This window comes from Anomaloglossus baeobatrachus, chromosome 2, assembly GCF_048569485.1.
Source record: "Anomaloglossus baeobatrachus isolate aAnoBae1 chromosome 2, aAnoBae1.hap1, whole genome shotgun sequence".
Lineage (NCBI taxonomy): Eukaryota > Metazoa > Chordata > Amphibia > Anura > Aromobatidae > Anomaloglossus > Anomaloglossus baeobatrachus.
In genome coordinates, this window is record NC_134354.1 from 61,522,535 (window position 1) to 61,544,550 (window position 22,016).

At 49.3% G+C, this 22,016-nt stretch overlaps 1 protein-coding gene across 1 annotated transcript in view; it reads right to left on the reverse strand.

The window, feature by feature from the left end:
• The window catches only part of LOC142282932 (uncharacterized), a 59,629-nt gene that overhangs the window by 14,481 nt on the left and 23,132 nt on the right, over positions 1-22,016 (reverse strand). The window contains exons 6-9 of the mRNA XM_075333066.1: positions 9,711-9,788; positions 7,045-7,101; positions 5,041-5,100; positions 4,897-4,961 (exon numbers count right to left, since the gene is read on the reverse strand). Coding sequence (XP_075189181.1) covers positions 4,897-4,961; positions 5,041-5,100; positions 7,045-7,101; positions 9,711-9,788 — 260 coding nt within the window. The remainder of the gene's footprint in view (positions 1-4,896; positions 4,962-5,040; positions 5,101-7,044; positions 7,102-9,710; positions 9,789-22,016) is intronic.

Genomic DNA, 22,016 nt, shown 5'->3' on the forward strand with positions numbered 1-22,016 from the left:
TGTGCTCACCTTATCCACCATTCCCTCGCCGGCCAACTGGTTCTTGTAGTCCGCAGGTACAGTATGTGTATCAGGTAACCATTGCGACCATGCAGGAGCTTCCGCTGTAGAGGTCAACGTCATACGCAGGAGCCGCTTGCTCTGATTGGCCAGTGCGTTGACATCAAAGACATGAGCCGCTTGCCTCTGATTGGTCAGCGCCCTGCCTTTGAGAAGCGCTGACAGCGGAAGCTCCTGCATTGTTGCGATGGTTATCCGATACACATACTGTACCTGCGGACTACAAGAACCAGGGGGCCGGCAAGGGAACGGAAGGTAAGGTGAGCATAATATATGTGTGTGCGTGTGTGTTTGTGTGTGTTTGTGCGTGTTTGTGCGGACTGCAAGAGCGGGTCAGAGCGCGGTGAACGTACGGAACCGAAAGTGTGTGCAGTGAGTATTTGCTCGTAGAGTAAATATTACTCGTAAACTGAGTTACAAATTTACAGCAAGCTTTGCTCGTATAGCGAAATACTCGCACACCAAGTTACTCGTAAACCGAGGTTCCACTGTACTATCAATAGAAAGAAAGGGAGTCAATTTCCATAATTTGAAAAAGTAAAAATTATTTTATTGTACAATCACTATTAAAATGTAAATTCAGACACAATACATAAGGGGAAAAAACAAGTGCAGAGAGAAGGAAGAGCGCATACCAAGGGACATAGTAAAAGATTGGTATAAAAGCATGGATCAAAAAATATAGATATATAAGGAAATTGCACGATGCCAATGTATTCTAGTAGTATCCTAGTGATGCCTAAAGATGTTGTTTGAATGGAAATTAATCTGAAATTGCACTAAGGCCATATACCTGAATAGAAAATCCATTTGGCTCCGTGTGTCACACAATTTCGTATATAGCATGTAACATTTGGAACAAAGCCTAGGACACCGGGCTAAAGGGTGACAAAAAATGTAAACGGATAAAAACACTATAGTAATGATTACTTTAAAATGACAACTAATCCATCAGATGTTCATAAAAAACAAACCAGGCATGAAAGTTCAGGTCAGCAATAATGGAAACAACCACTAGAAAACAATCTAAGTCAGGCAATGTAAGAACGCAAAATAGCAATGATCCAGCGTACCCATATTGTCCCGTCACAAAGGTAAACGCAATCCTAGGGGCCCCGACGCGCGTTTCGCCATCATGGACATCTGATGGATTAGTTGTCATTTAAAATTATTCATTACTGTAGCGTGTTTATGTGACACCCTAGCCGGGCCAGGTAGTCACAAATAGGGCCCCGCATTACACCTTCCCCCACAGGTAACACACAGTCAAGCACAAAACCCTAGTCACCCCCCTCAGGGCTTGTTAGACACATCAGGGGGCGGAACCAGGAGGTTGGAAGACACCCACCGAAGAGTCCTAGACAGCCCGGGGCGGGCAAAAGTCAGAAACGTCAGACAGAGCAGTTTGAGAGTTCAGTGAGAGTGGAGGTCAGGCCTGTGTCTGAGGCCTGAAACAAACTGACAGGTACCAGGGTAGGAGCCCTGGTGCCTTTGGCTAGGAGGCAGATGGTGGTCTTCCATCTGCAAGAGCCAGGAATACAGCTCGGTGGAACCGAGATGGACCGGGACAGGGTAGTGTCCCGCCGGTGCCGACCCGGGGAACCGACTCAGAAAACGGAGTACAAAGGGGGGTACTCAGACCCTGAAGCTAGGTCCAGGAGCAACTGGGGTGTAGCTAATTAACTGAGTGCGGCCAGGACTAGAGGTCCTGTCCCACCCAAAGTCCCGACTGAAGGCAACAGCCCACCGAGGGGGATAGAAGGCCACCGCCACGGCTCAAAGATCCCACGGGCCAGCGTCGGTGGACAAAGGGCTCCTTAGGCAACCACAAGCCAGAGCGGACTCCTGAAGTTGCAAGCACAGGCAGTCCACCATCTTACACGGGTGCAGGAGAAAGACAGAGACCACCAGCCGGGTGGGGGAACCCGAACGCAGCCAGCTGCGGGCACCGACCACCATCACCTTGGTTTACCAGCGACTCGTGTGTTTTCTAATAGTGAGTACATCAGCACCCTGCGGTTGCCCATCTCCCTGCATCGCCAAACCTCCAACGGGTCCCAGGGCCACCATCCCTGCCAACGAGGGGTTAACAACTTGCTGCACAACATCTCCCCCGGGTGCCCCGTAACTGCAGTGGTGGTGCCCAAAATCACCACACACTGTGGGTGGCGTCACGAACTCCGTACGGCTCAGCCCGTACATTTACGTCCCACATCCACCATACCATGACTAGCCCCCTTTTCATTTGAAGTGGTCCGGAGACCCTGGAGCCACCCACAGAAGGGCCGGATCCGAGCAGCTCAGCTGCTGAGAGTGGGGCGGTACATTTACCCATTTACATTTTTTTGTCACCCTTAAGCCCGGTGTCCTGGGCTTTGTCCCAAATGCTATATACGAAATTGTGTGACATACGGAGCCAAGAGATTTTTTATTCAGGTATATGGCCTTAGTGCAATTTCACATTAATTTCCATTCAAACAACATCTTTTGGCATCACTAGGGTACTACTAGAATACATGGGCATAGTGCAATTTCCTTATACATTCATATTTTTTGATCCATGCTTTTATACCAATCCTTTACTATGTCCCTTGGTATGCGCTCTTCCTTCTCTCTGCACTTGTTTCTTCCCGTTATGTATTGTGTTTGAATTTACATTTTAATAGTGATTGTAAAATAAAACCTATTTTTACTTTTTCAAATTATGGAAATTGACTCCATTTCTTTCTATTGATAATCACAGGTACCTGTAAGAAAGTCTTTAGTTCTCCAGTTATTTATCAAAAGATAACATAAAATAAGTGGTTTAGAGCCAATAGATAAAATAAATATGTGTACTATAATAGATAATGTAACAAGTCCATGCTCCAATGCAGGTTTTGGTATTTCTGTCATTCTGCCACTTATTGTGCTTCTTTGCTGTTTTTATGCGTTCTCCAGCTGTCTTATCTACTATCAGCAGAAGAGATGAATGGATCAATCCACGGAGGATTGAGGTCAAGTCAAATTTCCTAAAAATCGTGCTTCCCCAAAATTTAAGCATTGTAAGGTTTGATTCACGGTTCCCAAAAAATTAGTCACCATCTCCCACCATTTCCCACATTGCTGAAGAATCAGTGAGTGGGCTAATGTCACAGAAATCTCCATAATGATCTCTGCAGCCATGATTATCACACCTTGTACAGTGGTGGTCAGTATTGGAGCTATCACAGATTAGCGGTTCCCAGTAGAGCACAGTTTGTATGGCAGAGTTGTTTTCCATCTCCATGATCACTGAGTAAGTCTCTTTCCTGTAGAGTGTAAGCTCTTATGGTAAGCAGGGTCCTCTCTCTCTCTGTTCTGTAGACTGTAAGCTCTTATGGTTAGCAGAGTCCTTTCTCCTCTCCCCTGTATGTATTTTCTAAGCCGGAAGGCTTGTAATTGCATGCACCATAAAAGTTTACATTCTACAGGAGACAGAGAGTGGTGGATATAGGTGATAATGCCGCGCCACAGATCACTTCAGGAACAGTAAGATTAACGTATCTTTATTGGCATAGGTCTACGCGTAGACCTATGCCAATAAAGATACGTTAATCTTACTGTTCCTGAAGTGATCTGTGGCGCGGCATTATCACCTATATCCACCACTCTCTGTTATCTGCCATCGGGTGGCTGCTGCCTGGATCGTTAATCTACATGCTGTTTAAGGGGTTGTGACTTGCACAACTCCATCTGGTGAGTATATACTCTCCCCCCTCACCCCATTTTATTGGGGTAATACCCTATTGCGCTTCTTTGTCCACAGCTTATACACATTCTACAGGAGAGAAAGAGGACCCACCTGTCCATAAGAGCTTTGTATCTACAGGAGAGCGAGCGAGAGAGAGGACCCCACATGCCATAAGAGCTTAGTATCTACAGAAGACAGAGAGGACTCTGCTGACCATAAGAGCTTAGATACTACAGGAAAGAAAGAGAGGAACCCGCTGACCAAAACAGCTTACACTCTACAAGAGAGAGAGGACCCTACTGACCATAAGAGCTTACACTCTACAGGAGAGAGAGAGGAACCCACTAACCATAAAAGTTTACATTCTACAGGAGAGAAAGAGGACCCACCTGTCCATAAGAGCTTTGTATCTACAGGAGAGAGAGAGAGAGAGAGAGAGGACCCCACAGGCAATAAGAGCTTAGTATCTACAGAAGACAGAGAGGACTCTGCTGACCATAAGAGCTTAGACACTACAGGAAAGAAAGAGAGGAACACGCTGACCAAAACAGCTTACACTCTACAGGTGAGAGAGGAACCCACTGACCATAAGAGCTTAAACTCTACAGGAGAGAGAGAGGAACTCACTGACCATAAGAGATTACACGCTACAGGAGAAAGAGAGGACTCACCTAACCATAAAAGCTTACACTCTATGAGAGAGAGAGAGGATCCCGCTGGCCATAAAAGCTTAGACTCTACAGAAGACAGAGAGGACTCTGCTGACCATAAGAGCTTAGATTCTACATGAAAGAGAGAGGACCCTGCTGACCATAAGAACTTATACTATACAGGGGAGAGAGAGAAAGGACCCCGCTGACCAAGATAACTTACACTCTACAGAAGAGAGAGGACCCTGCTGACAATAAGAGCTTAGACTCTACAGAAGGCAAAGAGGACTCTGTTGACCATAAGAACTTACACTATACAGGAGAGAGAGGACCCCGCTGACCATAAGACCTTTAAATAGTAAATACAAATTGTTCCCAATTTCTGGAATCTGGAAATTACTTAGGGTTTACTAAACATCATTTAACCTTATAGAAATATGTAATACAGGAATGAGACACACAGTAATTACTGACATTGCAAGTTCCTCCAGAGATTCTTCCAGCTGGCATTCTAATTCTTGGATTGTATTCTTTAGATCCTGGAGAAATATTGATTAAAAAAATAGTTTAATAAAGATTGGGGACTGAGCAAAGCAGTAATAAAGTGATGTATTTTACCTCTTTAGTGGATATGTAATCGTTGAGTGTCACAGTCATCTCTTTTATGACGGATTCGCTCTAGAATAGATATAAAATTAATATACTAGAATATAAGACGTCGATGTTTACCAAACTGTCCCTGGATTCTGGTGGCCAACGCTCTGACACAATACTGGGGTTCAGCAGAGGAAATCCTCACTTGGAGGGAGCTTTAGAAACAATTAATGGTTACTAAGATCTATTTATTATAGTATGACATCAATTAGTATAAAGAATAACCATGATTTTAGACTAAAGGGTCTCCCATTAAAGGGAACCTGTCACCGGTTTTTCGGCATATAAGCGGTGGCCACCACCAGTGGGCTCTTATACACAGCATTCTAACGTGCTGTATATAAGAGCCCAGGCCACTGTGTAGAGCATAAAAAACACTTTATAATACTCACCTAACGGTCGTGCTGCAGTGGAGTTGGGCCATATGGGCGTCCCCATTGTCTGGTGTCGGCGCCTCCTCTTTCAGCCATCTTCGTCCTCCTTCTGAAGCCTGTGTGCATGACGCATCCTACGTAATACACATTAGTCGGTCCCGCGCATGCGCACTACAATGCTTTGATCTGCCCTGCTCAGGGCAGATCAAAGTGCGCCTGTGCAGGACCTCAATGCCGGCGAGTGTGGATGACGTAGATGCGTCATGCACCCCGGCTACAGAAGAAGGAGGATGAAGATGGCCAAAAAAGGTGTCACCTTTACCGGAGAATGGAGACGCCCATCTGACTCAAATCCACCGCAGCGTGACTGTTGCGGACGGGGAGGCCATGCCGCTGCAGCGGCCGCTCGGATCCGGGTTCTTTACTGCGGCTCGAGTGGTGACCGGATTCCAGGCTCGTACGGCCGTCCGTCCTCACAACCGTCGGAAGTGGGTATTTACAGGGGATTGATTTGTCTGTGATGCCACCCGTGGGTAATGGCTGCCGGAGGGGACGCGCCGAGTTGGATCGGGGATAATTGGCGTACTCACAGTTCAAAGATCACACACAAAGTCCAGTGGTAAACCAAATTCCAAGTGACTGGTCGCCTCTGGCGGGTGCATTCGGGTCCCACACCCGGGTGTAGCAAACAGGGGTTCCTTCCTCCTGCACTTCGTGTCTGTGTTTGTTTTGGAACAACTCCACTTGGAACGAGGAAGTCCACTCCTGGTATTGTGCTTGTTTGGAAGCTGTGGCCCACGAAATCTGACCCTTGGGATTTCTGTGGGTTCTGACGGACACCCTATCCCCCGCGTTGGGATTCCATTTCGCTCTCTGGGCTTCTTGTGGAACACGGCCTGAAACCTTGTCCCTGGCTGGTCAATTAACAAGAGGCTTGCAACCTTCCTCATCCTATGGTCCAGGTACCCCATCTGTGCACGGCCTCCGGACCGAATTCCCGCTGTCGGCACAAGCGGGCTACAACCCTGCCCCGGTCCACTTAAGGTCTCCCGCGACCGGATCTCCGGCGCCTATGGTCCTGTTTGCCATCTGCCACCTAGCCCGGTAGTCCAGGGGCCCCTACCCCTGACTCCACTACACGTCCACACTCCTCCACTGTCAACTCCGACTTCCAATCAACTAAACTTCAACTTAACTTCAACTGTCTTGTTCCCTCCCAGAACACCTCAGGACCCCTAGGTGGGCATTCTCATCCGCCTGGTCCCACCCACTGGTGTGTCCCTATTGTCATGGGGGGTGGCTAGGCTTTACTGCCTGTGTGTTATACCTGGATGTGGGTTTTGTGTGGGTCTCCCAAGAAGGATGGTTCACTTATGTGACTACCTAGTTTTGCCAGGACGTCACATGACCATTTAGGTGAGTATTATAAAGTGTTTTTTATGTACTACACAGCGGCCTGGCCTCTCATATACAACATGTTAGAATGCTGTGTATAAGAGCCCAGTGGTGGTGGCCGCAGCTTATATGCCGAAAAACGGTGACAGGTTCCCTTTAAAGATGGAAGAAGAAACTAAACACCCAATGGCTCACTGACCTCTTGATTGTTGTTGTCCATTTCTCTAAGCTCCAGAGTCTTTGCATTCAAATTGCACTGTGGAAAAAATCAACATACTATGGAGCTGATGAAGCTGAAAAATTGTATCACGGAGCGCCTCACTACAATCACTGCACTCTAAATACATAGGGAATGTTATAGCTAGAGCTGATCGAACTGGCCAAAAACCGGGACCGGCAGATCACCGGCAGAATTAAAAAAAAAGTCTGATCCACTCCGGAATCCGGTGCACATATAAGACAATGGGGACCAGAATCCGGTGATTATAAACATTGGTGGAAGGGATAGGGGTGTAGGAGCACGCGCGGTGTACTCACCCAGGCGGTGTCATGGCGGCAAACTCCTTCCGGGTCACACTTTTCCCTATAACTTATAGCGCAAAGTGAAGGTGAACTATATTCAATACTCACCAATGTACTCTTTGAAGCAGGTCTATAATAGAACTAGCCATTTGTGAGCTACAGCATCTTAACCCCTTCACCCCCAGGTGATTTTCCGTTTTTTTTCCGTTTTTTTTTCCTCCCCTTCTTTCGAGAGCCGAAACTTTATTTTTCTGTTAATCTTGCCATATGAGTGCTTATTTTTTTGTGGGACGAGTTGTACTTTTGAATAAAACCATTAATTCTAACATATAATGTACTGGAAAACGGCAAAAAAATTCCAAGTGCGAATAAATTGCAGAAAAAAATGTGAGTGCTTCATTGTTTTTAGGATATTTTATTCACCAGGTTCACTATATGGTAAAACTAATGTGTTGGTGAGATGCCTCAAGTCGGTATGATTTCGTAGATGCCTAACATATATAGGTCTACTTTTATATATATAGGTTGAAAAAAATTCACAAGCTTGTCCAAAACAATGGCTCACTTTTTGCGCCATTTTCCGTGATCCGCAGCGTTCTGATTTTTCGGGATCTATGGCTCACCGATAGCTTATTTTTTGCATCTCGAGCTGGCGTTTTTAACGGTACCATGTTTGCGCAGATGCTACATTTTGATCGCCTGTTATCGCTTCTTGTGCAAAATGGTTTGATTTTTTTTTACCATTATGCCGTTTACAGATCAGATTAATTTTATATTTTGATCTGTATATTTTTATTTTTTTTAATCCTTTATTGTTCAATGAAAAAGGGGGTGATTTGAACTTTTAGGGTTTTTTTTTTACTTTTTTTATTTTACTACTTCCCTGGGGGACTATAAGGATTAGCAGTCTGATCGCTCATTCTTTTCTGTAGATCAGAGCAGCATTGCTCTGATTTGCAGAAATGCTGCTTTTCTCTCACACACAGTCTGCTGGCTGTAAGAGGAACTGACTCATGATAGCTACAGGAGTCATCACATGACCCTGTGCTACCATGACAACCATCGGATCCACGTGATCACATCATGTGACTTCTGATGGCGCCGGGTAAGTGAATTTTTACCGCGGCCGGCATGTATGGCGCGCTGTGATATTTTCACAGTGCGCTCTAAGGGGTTAACAGGCACGAGTGGGTAGCGAATCCACTCATAACTGATAGCCACACATGTCAGCTGTTCAAATCTGCTGAAATGTGCAGAGATCGCTGACAGCTGCCCGTGGCAGCTGGCAGGGATTAATCGGACACAATCCATGACGTACCCAGTATGTCATGTGTCGTGAAGAGGTTAAATATAGTATGTCACAAAAGTAGGCACACCCCTCAAATTTTTGTAAATATTTTATTATATCTTTTCATGGGACAACACTGAAGATCTGACACAATGTACAGTAGTCAGTGTACAGCTTGTATAACTGTGTAAATTTGGTGTCCTCTAAATAACTCAACACATAATGTCAAAACCACTTGCAACAAAAGTGAGTACATCCCTAAGTGAAAGTGGCCAAATTGTGCCAAATAGACAACCTCCTCGGTGTCATGTGACTCATTTGTGTTACAAGGTCTCAGGTGTGAATGAGGAACAGGTGTGTATTACATTTGGTGTTATCGCTCACACACTCTCTCATACTGGTCACTGGAAGTTCAATATGGCTCCTCATGGTAAAGAATTCCCTGAGGATCTGAAAAATAGAATTGTAGCTCTATATAAAGATGGCCGAGGCTATAAGAAGATTGCCACCACCCTGAAGCTGAGCTTTGGCATGGCGGCCAAGACCATACAGCGGTTTAACAAGACAGGATCCACTCAGAATAGGCCTTGAAATGGTCGACCACAGAAGTTGCGTGCACGTGCTCAGTGCCATTCCAGAGGTTGTCTCTTCAGAATAGACGTATGATTGATGCCAGCATTGCTGCAGAGGCTAAACGGGGGGTCAGCCTGTCAGTGCTAAGAGTATAAACCACACACTGTATCACAATACTCTGCATGGCTGTCATCCCAGAAGGAAGCCTCTTCCAAAGATGATGTACAAAGACAGCCCACAAACCATTTCCTGAAGAAAAGCAGACAAAGGACATGGTTTACTAGAACCATGTCCTGTGGTCTGTTGAGACCAAGATAAAAGGTGGAGGAGCGCAAGGTCTCAAACATCATTGCTGTTGGATCTCTTGGTTCCTACGAGCTGCCACAAATCTACATAAATGGGGTAGACTTGTTGACCACAATCAAACCTTTAAAATATCTTCACTTTTGACAAGTACTTGAGGCCTTCACCATTAAACATACCTCTAGTTCCAACACCTCTTGCTCCAAAATGGTGACATCCTCTCGTAATGATTTGTTTTCCAATTCAGAGATGCAGATCTAAGAAATAATGAAGTATATACAGAAATGCATTAATACCAGAATATTAGGTGGTCAAAAAAACTCACCAGAAACAGGCATTAGCCAACAAGGGTCAAACAGCAAATGCACTACCAGGATGGAGTTGCCCCTTATGATAAAGGAGGGGGAAACACAGGTGCAGAATATCTATGAGACAACCACTCACAACCTACAATGGAGGGGGTGGTTGCTGGTATTAGATATGCACACAGATGGGGTTTGCATAAGGCACCAGTCACAGGTATATTAGGTGGCTATCATACATTATATACTGTAAATTTTTAATACATTAGTCTATCATTTACCTTAATTTCTCTTTTAGGTCCAATAATTTGGTTGATTAATTTATTATTACTTCTTTACAACGCATAGAACTCAATTTTTTTTAATAAAGAGCTCCAAACCACTACATTTAGAAAAAACATTTTGCTGTTGGTTGTGGTATTTTTTAACAGCTTAAAGAGAAACTGTCTGTCAGGTGCAATATGCACCCAGAGCCACGAGCAGTTCTGGGTGCATATTGCTAATCCCTGCCTAACCGTCCCTGTATCTAGTACCATAGCTAAAGAGATATTTAAAAAAAGTATTTCTAAAGATCTTTTATCTTATACTAATGAGTAGTGTTGAGCCCCCCCCTAATGTCCGAGTTCGGTTCGGTTCATCAAACGGCGGGAAAGTTCGTCGAACACCTTCGAACGCCATTGAAAACAATGGCAGGCAAACACAAACACATACAAACACATAGAAAACACCTTCTAAGGTGTCCAAAAGGTGACAAACAACTCACACGACACCACAAATACATGGAAAGTGACAAGTACATATACTCATGTGAAACAAAAGAGCTGGACGAGTAAAAGGAGGAGGAGACACAGATATAGGCATGTCATTTCCTTCTAAAATCATGTAAAACACAGCATGGGGACTCCAATCAGAGTCTCCCTTTTTTCCAAAAATTGGGCCACAGACACCACTTAACTGCCATCAGTTGTCCCCTAGTTGCAAACTTGACATGTTGATTTGCATTAAGTACAATCCAAATCCACAAGCATTTACTGTCCCCAGGATGACACAGGGGTAGAAAAGTCCTTGCGGATCCATGACTTGTTCATTTTGATGAACGTTAATCTGTCCACATTGTCACTGGACAGATGTGTGCGCTTATCTGTCAGCACACACCCAGCAGCACTGAAGACACGTTCCGAGACGACGCTGGCTGCGGGACACGACAAGATCTCCAAGGCGTAAGTGGAGAGCTCTGGCCATTTTTCCAGAATGGAAGCCCAAAATAAGCAAGGCTCCATTTGCAGAGTCATGGCATCTATATTCACTCGGAGATACTCCTGTATCATCCTCTCCAGCCGTTGACTATGTGTCAGCTTCTTGTCTCTTGTGGCCTTGCAAAGGATGGTCTAAAATAATCATGAAACGATTCCATAAAATTGCTGTTACCAACAGATACGGTGTTGCTGGTACGGTTTGACTGATGATGACTCGACAGTCGCATGCTTGGCAAGTTAGAACTGTGAGATTCACTCTGTGCACCACTGGTGTTTAGTGGAAAAGCCGAGCTAAGATTGCATAACAGCTTCTGCTGATACTCCTGCATACGTGCGTCCCTTTCTATGGCTGGAATTATTTCGGCAAATTTTGACTTGTATCGGGGATCTAAGAGTGTGGCAACCCAGTAGTCAGCATTACTTCGAATTCGGACAATCCGAGGGTCATGTTGTAAGTAGTGCAGCAAGCAGGCGCTCATGTGTCTTGCGCATCCAGGAGGACCAAGTCCTTGCTGTGTTGTTGGCGGCAAGATGAGAATCATGATTCCTTCCTCTGTCCTCTCCCCCCAACCTCGAGCAACAGAAATGTGATCAAGGTCTCCCTCATCTGCTGAGTCTTCCATGCTCATCGCCAGTTCGTCATCCATTTCTTCCTCGGCTCCTGCACCTTCCTCAACAGTTTGGCTGCTACCATGCGCCCTTGTTAATCCCTCTTCCCCACCATCCCATGCCTGCCGCCTTGGTGATGCTGACCGTCTGGACCTTGTAGATCTTGGTATCCCTTCCGCATATGAATCTTCCTGTACTTCCTCCTCTTCCTCTTGTCCCACCACCAGACTCTGAATACTGTTTAGAGTGTGCTCCAGCATGTAAATGACTGGAATTGTCATGCTGATAATGGCATTGTCAGCGCTAAACATCTTCGTCGCCATGTCGAAACTGTGCAGAAGGGTCCATAGGTCCTTAATTTGAGACCACTCCATCAGCGTGATCTTCCCCACATCTGCATCTCGTTGGCCCAGGTTATCCAGGTTATACGTCATAACGTATTGCACCAGGGCTCTGCGGTGCTGCCACAGTCACTGCAACATATGGAGAATCGAATTCCAGCGTGTCGAGACATCGCATTTCAGGCGGTGAACCGGCAGGCCGAAAGACTTCTGGAGCAATGCAAGTTGGTCAGCTGCGCCGTGTGAACGGCGGAAGTGAGCACATAGTAACCGTGCCCTGGGTAGAAGCCCATCTAGGCTGGGTTAATGGGTTAAAAATTGCTGGACAACAAGGTTCAACACGTGAGTCATACAACGCATGTGTGTCACCTTGCCCCGGCGAAGGTCCGCACCCAGGTTTGCAGCATTGTCACACACGGCCTTCCCTGGCTGCAGGTTGGGTGGAGACAACCATTTGCAAAACTCGGTCTCCAAAGCTGACCACAACTCCTCATCTGTGGGACTCTTATTTCCCAGACATTTGAACATAAAGACCGCCTGATGCCATTGAGCTCTGCTGCCAGCATAGTTGTCACGCTTCCCGGTCCCCTGGCCCCACTCTCCGGTCCCCGTGGCCCACTCCCTGGCGGCGCCCCCTGCTCACCACTCCGGTCCCAGCCTCCTCTTCCCCGCCTGCGGCCTCCATGCGTCCAGCTCCCCGCTCCCGGCGCTCCTCTGCGACGCGGGACACCCAGCCGGGCACCCCTGCTTCCTCTGCACCGCTCCCTGGACTGGCTTCTGGTACTCAGGCTTCGCGCATGCGCATTAGGGCGCGCGCGCGGTCATTGACCCTTTCTTAAAGGGCCAGCACCTAGAAACAGGAAATTGCATAGACAGGTACAGGGTATATTAAGATTCACTTTCCTGGTGGGCGGGGCCTGTTCTACGTGTTTGATAGACTAGGAGTTCAGGTCCCCGTATTGCTTGCTCTGTCTTAACCCTGTCAAGTCTCGTAGAGCCTGTTCTGCCACGCCAGCCGCTCCGAACCACGTCCACTACAGTACCCTGACGGTGACTTCGGCGGATGTTCCACCACCTCTGCAGTTCCGCCAGTCTCCAGTCCCTGGCTCCGTTTGGTGACCCGTCCCATCGCTCAGCAGGTTCCGGATCCCGCCTGACCCTACTACCCGGCCTCGGACCCTGAGCCTCGTCACCCGGACTACCGTCCAGAACTCCGTTTGTTCCACGACATCCACCTTTCCAGCTCTCCTACGGACTGTCTGACTACCAACAGTGCTTCGGCTGCCGTGCATCCAGACCCCCTGGCGGGGTAACCGGCCTGGCTGCCTCCTCAGGGGAAACCGGTGTACGGTCCAGAGTTTCCACCACCTGGACGTAACAGCCAGAACAGGCCATGGATCCCGCCGAAGCACTAGCGGCCCTGCAGCAGGAACTCATACGACAGCGCGAGACCCAGACCCGCATGCTGTCTTTCATGTCTTCTGTGGATACCCGCCTGAACACGCTGCAAGCAACGGCCACGTCCTTGGCTTCTCAGGTTTCCACTGCACAATCCACGGCCGCAGCTCCCGTGGCAGCCTCCTTGGATGCTTCCAAGCTTCGTTTGGCCTCACCACCCCGGTACGCCGGAGATCCCAAGACCTGCAGGGGATTCATAAATCAATGCTCCCTCCATTTCAAGCTGCTGCCGCACCTTTTTGTCTCTGACCAAGCCAATGTCGCGTTCATGATGTCCCATCTAGAGGGAGATGCACTGGCCTGGATGAACCCCTTGTGGGAGAAGGAGGATCCGGTAACCACCAACATCCAGGAGTTCCTGCAGGCATTTTGTAGCACCTTTGACGAGCCCGGACGCGCCTCCGCGTCTGCCTCATCCCTCCTCCGGCTACATCAGGGGACTCTGACGGTGGGCCAATATGCTATTCGTTTTTGCACCTTGGCCTCGGAACTCGGGTGGAACAATGAGGCCCTAACCGCCACCTTCTGGGAAGGACTCTCGGGTCGTATTAAAGATGAGCTGGCTGGTCATGACGTGCCTTCCACCCTGGATACCCTGATTGCTCTAGCGACTCGAGTGGATCTTCGCTTTCAGGAACGATCCAAAGAGGTGTCCCACAAGAGGCGTCCGATACGGCACTCCTCCCCATCACAGAAGTCCATCGCTCCCCAGTTGGCGTCACCTGGCGCGTCTACCTACGAGCCCATGCAGATTGACCGCCTGAGGCAGTCGGAGCAACGCCGAGCAGAACGACTAGCAAAGGGTCTCTGCTTCTACTGCGGTGATGGCACACACCTGCTACGCTCTTGTCCCGAGAAGCCGGGAAACTCCAAAGCCTAGGCTTGGTAGGAGAGGCCACCCTAGGTGCTGGGACTCTCTCAGACTCCGTTACCTGGACTATTCAAGTCACTACAGAAGAGACCCGGTTCACGGCAGAGGCGTATCTCGATTCCGGAGCAGCAGGCAACTTCATCCAGCAGGCCACGGTGGATAAGTACCAGGTGCCTGTCCTCCCTCTAGAGAAACCGCTGGTGATCGCCTCTGTAGATGGGAGGCCCCTCTCTGACACCGTCTCACTGATCACCAAGCCTGTGGAAGTACGGATCGGTGCTCTGCACACCGAGAAGATCACCTTCTACGTCCTCCCGCGCATGTCTCATCAGATCCTGCTGGGACTCCCATGGTTACGGACACACGAACCGTCGGTCAGCTGGAGTACAGGTGAAATCACCCGATGGAGCTCCTCGTGTCACGAGAGATGTCTGAAATTCATCCAGCCCGTCCGACGCCCTCCGGTTCCAGAGTCTCTACCAGGACTGCCTTCTGCCTACTGGTCCTTCTCGGACGTTTTTGATAAAAAAGAGTCAGAGGTACTACCGCCTCATCGTCCCTATGACTGTGCCATCGATTTACTGCCAGGAACTACGCCTCCTAGAGGAAGGATATACCCCTTGTCCCCTGCTGAAACACGAGCTATGTCTGCCTATATCACCGAGAGCCTGGCTAAGGGGTTCATTCGGAGGTCCTCGTCCCCTGCCGGAGCAGGTTTTTTCTTCGTCAAGAAGAAGGAAGGTGATCTGCGCCCTTGCATTGACTACCGGGGATTAAACCAGATCACCGTAAAAAACAAATACCCTCTGCCGCTTATCCCCGAACTATTCGATCGGCTCCGAGGAGCCCGTGTATTCACCAAGTTGGACCTCCGTGGGGCCTATAACCTGGTTCACATTAGCTCTGGAGACGAATGGAAAACCGCATTCAACACTTGGGATGGGCACTACGAGTATTGTGTCATGCCCTTTGGTCTGTGTAATGCTCCGGCAGTCTTCCAAGAATTGGTGAACGACGTGTTCAGAGATCTCCTCTATGTCTGTGTCGTGGTATATCTGGATGACATCCTGGTCTTCTCTCCGGATCTACAGACCCACAGAGAGAACGTGCAGCTAGTTCTCCAGAGGCTTAGAGAGAACCGTCTGTACGCCAAGTACGAGAAATGCATCTTTGAAAAGTCGTCTCTTCCCTTCCTGGGTTATGTAATCTCGGACACTGGCCTGCAGATGGACCCAGAGAAAGTGTCTGCCATCATCAACTGGCCTCCTCCTTCCGGACTGAAGGCTATCCAACGCTTTCTCGGCTTTGCGAACTATTATCGTCAATTCATCCCGCATTTCTCTGCCTTGACTGCGCCTCTCTCTGCCTTGACTAAGAAAGGAGCTAATCCTAAGGACTGGCCCCCGGCGGCCGATGCCGCGTTCTGCTCCTTGAAACAGGCGTTTGCTTCTTCCCCGGTTCTCCATCGCCCTGAATTGAACCGACAGTTCACCTTAGAGGTGGATGCCTCCTCCTCAGGAGCCGGGGCAGTGTTGATGCAGAACTCCCCCTCTGGAAAAATGGTCACTTGTGGATTCTTCTCCAAGAGCTTCTCGGCACCCGAACGCAACTACACCATCGGGGATCGGGAACTACTGGCCGTGAAGCTGGCCTTGGAGGAATGGCGCTACCTCTTGGAGGGAGCAGTATACCCTGTGATCATATACACGGACCACAAGAATCTGGAGTACCTGCGGTCTGCCCAAAGACTGAACCCACGACAAGCTCGCTGGTCCTTGTTTTTTGCTCGATTTGATTTCCAACTCCATTTTCGGCCTGCGGATAAGAACGTGCAGGCAGACGCTTTGTCCAGGTCCTTCGTGCCCGTGGAGTTGGAGGAGGAGACGTTCCAGCCCATCATCAACCCCAGTAAAGTCATTCCGGTGAATCCTGTCGCTCTAACTCAGATACCCCCTGGGAAAACCTATGTCTCAGATACTGACAGACAGAGAGTCCTGCACTGGGGCCATGCCTCGAAGATCGCCGGCCATGCTGGTCAGAAGAAGACTTGGAGTACGATTGTCCGTCACTACTGGTGGCCGTCCCTCCGTAAAGACGTCGCAACCTTCGTCTCAGCCTGTCCATCCTGTGCCCGGAACAAGACACCCAAGCACCTACCATATGGACATCTTCTGCCTTTGCCCATTCCTTCTGTTCCGTGGCAACATATCGCAATGGACTTCATTACGGACTTACCCTTATCCTCCGGACATACGGTCATATGGGTTGTGGTGGATCGCTTCTCAAATATGGCTCACTTCGTTCCCATGGCAGGGCTGCCCTCTGCCCAGGAGCTAGCTGACTCCTTCATACAGCACATATTCTGATTGCATGGCTTCCCCGCACACATTGTGTCCGACAGAGGAACTCAGTTTACCTCGCGCTTCTGGAGGGCTCTCTGCAAACATCTGGGAGTGTCCTTGGACTTTTCTTCGGCCTACCATCCTCAGTCGAATGGCCAAGTGGAACGGGTCAATCAGATCCTGACCTCCTTCCTGCGCCACTACGTCAACATCCATCATGACGATTGGTCCACGCTCCTACCTTGGGCTGAATTCTCCCATAACCAGCACATCAGTGAGTCCACCTCCAGCTCTCCCTTTCAGGTCGTTTACGGACTGCAGCCTTCTGTCCCATTGCCAGTATCCTCGGCTTCCGATGTCCCCGCAGCAGATGCTCTGGTTCGGGACTTCTCAGCTATATGGAACTTTGTCAAGTCTTCCCTAGAATGTGCTTATTTGCGGATGAAGAGACATGCGGACAAGAGGCGCCTGGATCCCCCGTGTTTCTCCCCAGGTGATCTGGTCTGGCTTGCATCCAGATATGTCCGATTGAAGTTACCCTCGTACAAGTTGGGTCCTCGCTACATCGGGCCGTTTAAGGTCATCAGCAAGATCAATGCAGTCTCCTACAAGCTGCAGCTCCCGGCCACGATGCGGATACCCAACTCCTTCCATGTCTCCTTGCTCAAGCCTGTTGTCCTTGGTCCCTTCTCCGCTGATGCCGGTACTGCTCCTCCTCCTATTGCTGACGATGACATCTATGCGGTAAGGGATATCGTGGCCATGAAGACCGTGCAAGGTCGGCAATACTTCCTGGTAGACTGGGCGGGTTATGGTCCCGAGGATAGGTCCTGGGAGCCCCAGGAGAATGTTGGCACTCCTCTGATTCGTGCCTTCCTGTCCCGGTTGCGGGGAGGGGGGCGTGGGGGAGGGGGTACTGTCACGCTTCCCGGTCCCCTGGCCCCGCTCTCCGGTCCCCGTGGCCCGCTCCCCGCTCCCCGGCGGCGTCCCCTGCTCACCACTCCGGTCCCGGCCTCCTCTTCCCCGCCTGCGGCCTCCATGCGTCCAGCTCCCCGCTCCCGGCGCTCCTCTGCAACGTGGGACACCCAGCCGGGCACCCCTGCTTCCTCTGCACCGCTCCCTGGACTGGCTTCTGGTACTCGGGCCTCGCGCATGCGCATTAGGGCGCGCGCGCGGTCATTGACCCTTTCTTAAAGGGCCAGCACCTAGAAACAGGAAATTGCATAGACAGGTACAGGGTATATTAAGATTCACTTTCCTGGTGGGCGGGGCCTGTTCTACGTGTTTGATAGACTAGGAGTTCAGGTCCCCGTATTGCTTGCTCTGTCTTAACCCTGTCCTGTCTCGTAGAGCCTGTTCTGCCACGCCAGCCGCTCCGAACCACGTCCACTACAGTACCCTGACGGTGACTTCGGCGGATGTTCCACCACCTCTGCAGCTCCGCCAGTCTCCAGTCCCTGGCTCCGTTTGGTGACCAGTCCCATCGCTCAGCAGGTTCCGGATCACTCCTGACCCTACTACCCAGCCTCGGACCCTGAGCCTCGTCACCCGAACTACCGTCCAGAACTCCGTTTGTTCCACGACATCCACCTTTCCAGCTCTCCTACGGACTGTCTGATTACCAACAGTGCTTCGGCTGCCGTGCATCCAGACCCCCTGGCGGGGTAACCGGCCTGGCTGCCTCCTCAGGGGAAACCGGTGTACGGTCCAGAGTTTCCACCACCCGGACGTAACAATAGTAAGGAGGTGTGCGGGATTCCGTGTGCGCAGTTACAACGTGGGTGGCCTGACCAGACAGGCTTTGGGCGGAGGTGGAGGACCGAGAGAAGGTTGAGGAGGCAGAAGCAGTGGAGGAACTTCTACATACAGAGGATTGACGCACAACTCGTGGCGATGGCAAGACTTGTACAGCAGACCCTTCTCCATCTCTCACCATAGTTAACCAGTGCCCAGTCAGCAACATGTAATGCCCCTGTCCATGCTTACTGGTCCAAGTATCAGTGGTGAAATGCACCCTGTCACACACAGACTTTCTCAAGGAAGCGGTTGTGTGCGACATGCTGGTGTAGCACAGGCACACCTTTCTTGGAGAAGTAGTGGTGACTGGGCATCTGGTACTAGGGCACTGCGACGGACATAAGGTCTCGAAAATCCTTTGTGTCCACCAGGTGGAAAGGCAACATTTCTGTAGTCAACAGCTTGCAGAGGGTGAAAGTCAACCACTTAGCTCTGTCATGGCTAGGAGGAAATGGTCTTTTAATTGTCCACATCTGAGGGACCGAGGGCTGGCTGCTGTGCTGAGATGGCGTTGAGTAGGTTCTCCCTGGAAAACTGCTGGTTTATGAGGAAAATGCAAGCAGAGACATAATGTTGACTTCATCCAAAGTTGGTGCTCTCGATGTCTGAGAAAGCTCAACACCAGCAGCTGTTTCCACTTTCAAAACAACTGACGACCTGCCAATCATAGTGCCTGTTGTGGTTAAAGAGGTGGAAGGACTGCGTCGCAAAGCATGTGTGACTGCTGTCCCCACAGTCATAGAGGATGAAGAGCGCGCAGATGCACTTGAAGGGGCAGACGGTGGTTGGCCCACTCCGCTAGGCCGCATTGTAGCACAGTGAGCTTCCCACTGGGACTTATGTTTCATATCCATGTGACAGTTCGTGGACGAAGTAGTCAAACTAGTGAGGTTTTGGCCTCTACTTAGAGATTGGCGACAAATATTACAGATGACATGAGTTGGGAGAACCTTTGTGATGTCAAAAAAGGACCAGGCTAGGCAAGGCTTAGAGCCAATGCGACCTGCAGAGCCACCCCGACTTGTGCTTAGAGGCAGAGTTATGGCTGAGGATGCAGCTGTTGACATGCTTCCAGTACTCCGTCTGTGTCCAGGAAGGTGCAAGCTAACCTCGTCGTCAGTCGCAGGCTCCTCCACTGCCTCTGCTGACCTCATAGAGTGACTGACTGTGGGTTGACAGTAAGTGGGATCTACAACCTCATCATCACCCTGTGTGTTTGCACTCCCCTCAATCTCAGAGTTAACCTCATCCTGCCCTGACCGAATAGTTAAGTTGTCGTTCCAATCAGGTATCTGAGTCTCATCGTCATCAGCATGTTCCTCATTGTCTCCACCAAGAGGAGTTTCAGTTTGGGAATGAGCGTCTACATTATGCTCAGAAACTTCTTCATCAGGGCCTGAATCTGACTCACAAAGCTTCTGGGCATCACTGTAGATCATTTCCTGGTCTGGACTCACTGTAGCTTTGGAGCAGACCTCTGATTCCCAGGCTATAGTGTGACTGAACAGCTCTGCAGACTCAACCATCTCTGTTACCCCATACTCGGCAGGGCGGGTGGAGACTTGAGAGCTGGTAGAAAGCAAGTGCGATTGGGGTGACAACTCAGTGGACTGGAGTCTTTGGGATGTTGAAGTTGAGGTGGAGGAGAGGTCACTTGATGGAGCACTTGAGATCCATTCAAGCATGTGCTTTTTTTGTGCATCATCTACCTTTGGTAGAGTTGGTCGTTTATGTAAAAAAGGGATCACATCAGATTGTCCACGGAAAGTAGTAGACATCTTACTTTTGCTGTAAGATGTCCTTTCTTCAGCAGATGTTACTGTTGCTTTACCACCTACCCCACGGACACAAACTTTTTTTCCCTTTCCAACACGCCTGTTCCCCTTTCCATCAGCATCTGTCCTTTTACCACTCATTTTGTTTGTGACCAAATTGGACACTTAAAATGTCGTTGCAAAAATTGAGAGGTGGTGTAGATTGCAGAGGTGGTCTATCTTTATTGATAGCTGAAGAACCAACACTGACTATCCCAGACAATGACACTATGCCCCTACAACTGGCAGCACTTTTTTGCAATTAAAATTGCGTAGCAAACATGGACAAGTGGTGTACAATGCAGAGGTGGTGTAGCTTGCTTGTCAGCAGAGGAACCCTCACGTACTATCCCAGACAATGAAACTATGCCCATAAAACTGGCAGCACGTTTTTAGAATTAAAATTGCGTAGCAAAAATGGACAGGTGGTGTACAATGCAGAGGTGGTGTAGCTTGCTTGTAAGCAGAGGAACCCTCACGTACTATCCCAGACAATGAAACTATGCCCCTAAAACTGGCAGCACTTTTTGCAATTAAAATCGCGCAGCAAAAATGGACAGGTGGTGTACAATACAGAGGTGGTGTAGCTTGTTTGTCAGCAGAGGAACTCTCACGTACTATCCCAGACAATAAAACTATGCCCCAAGGAATTGCTTGAGCTGATTTAGACAGACGCTGTGATAAACCCTTGCACAGCATTGCCAGAGACCTGCCTAGCAAAAATGGCTATGAAGTGCTGTAATATAGCCCTGGAAAGGGCTGAAATTGCAAGTAGTCCCTAATCCCTAAACCAATGTGTAGATTGCACTGTATAAGTCTATAGTGCACAAATCAGAAGCAGCGGGAGCGGTGACTGTCACACACCCGCGCAGCAGAGAGATAATGGCAGTGATGGGGAAAATGTCCAGGTCTTATAGGGCAAGGACATGTGACATGCACAGCCTATGACACGTGCCCTTACTTGTCTGGCAAAAACCCACTTTTCTGCGTGTGTTTCTGTGATTGGCTGACAGCTTGGCATGGCCCACTGTACGCGCGGTTAAGAAAAAAAAATGGCGGTCGCCATTCTTTCAGCACTCAGCAGCACTGAACTAAACCCCGCCTCCCCGCGCACTATACGCTAAATTTTGATAATATCATTATTAACAGTGACTGACAGTAGTACAGTGAAAAGCCAGCTAGTAACTAGCTACGCTTTTGGTGATCGAACCGTTATCGAATGTAACTCGAACTGCCGAACATGAAGCAAATTGGTCACAGCAAATGCAGGTACGCGCGCCACCGCTGGTGATGCTGCATTGAATAGCATGTAAGTACACCCCTGTGGGCGTGCTATCATGCTAAGAGGGCGGCTAGTCGGGGGATGTAACACTCTTGAAACTAGTTCCCGCGCTCATTAGTGTGCCGCCCCCGTGCCAGCAGCCGATCTGCTCAGATCCGGATCTGCGGTGGCTCGAGGGGTCTCCGGACGCGAGGGTCGTGCGGCCACTCAAACGAAGGGGGATTATTTATAGGGTATGTGTTAGAGTTTGTGACACCACCTGTGGTTTGTGGTAATTTTGGGAGTACCACCGCTGCAGTTGGGAGTACCTGGGGGCGATGGAATGGGGCAGCCAGGTTTTAGGACCCTCCATGGGTGGGGGGAATGCCCCAGGACTCGGTGATGGCGTTGGGGGGTGCCGTGGGGAGTGCAGG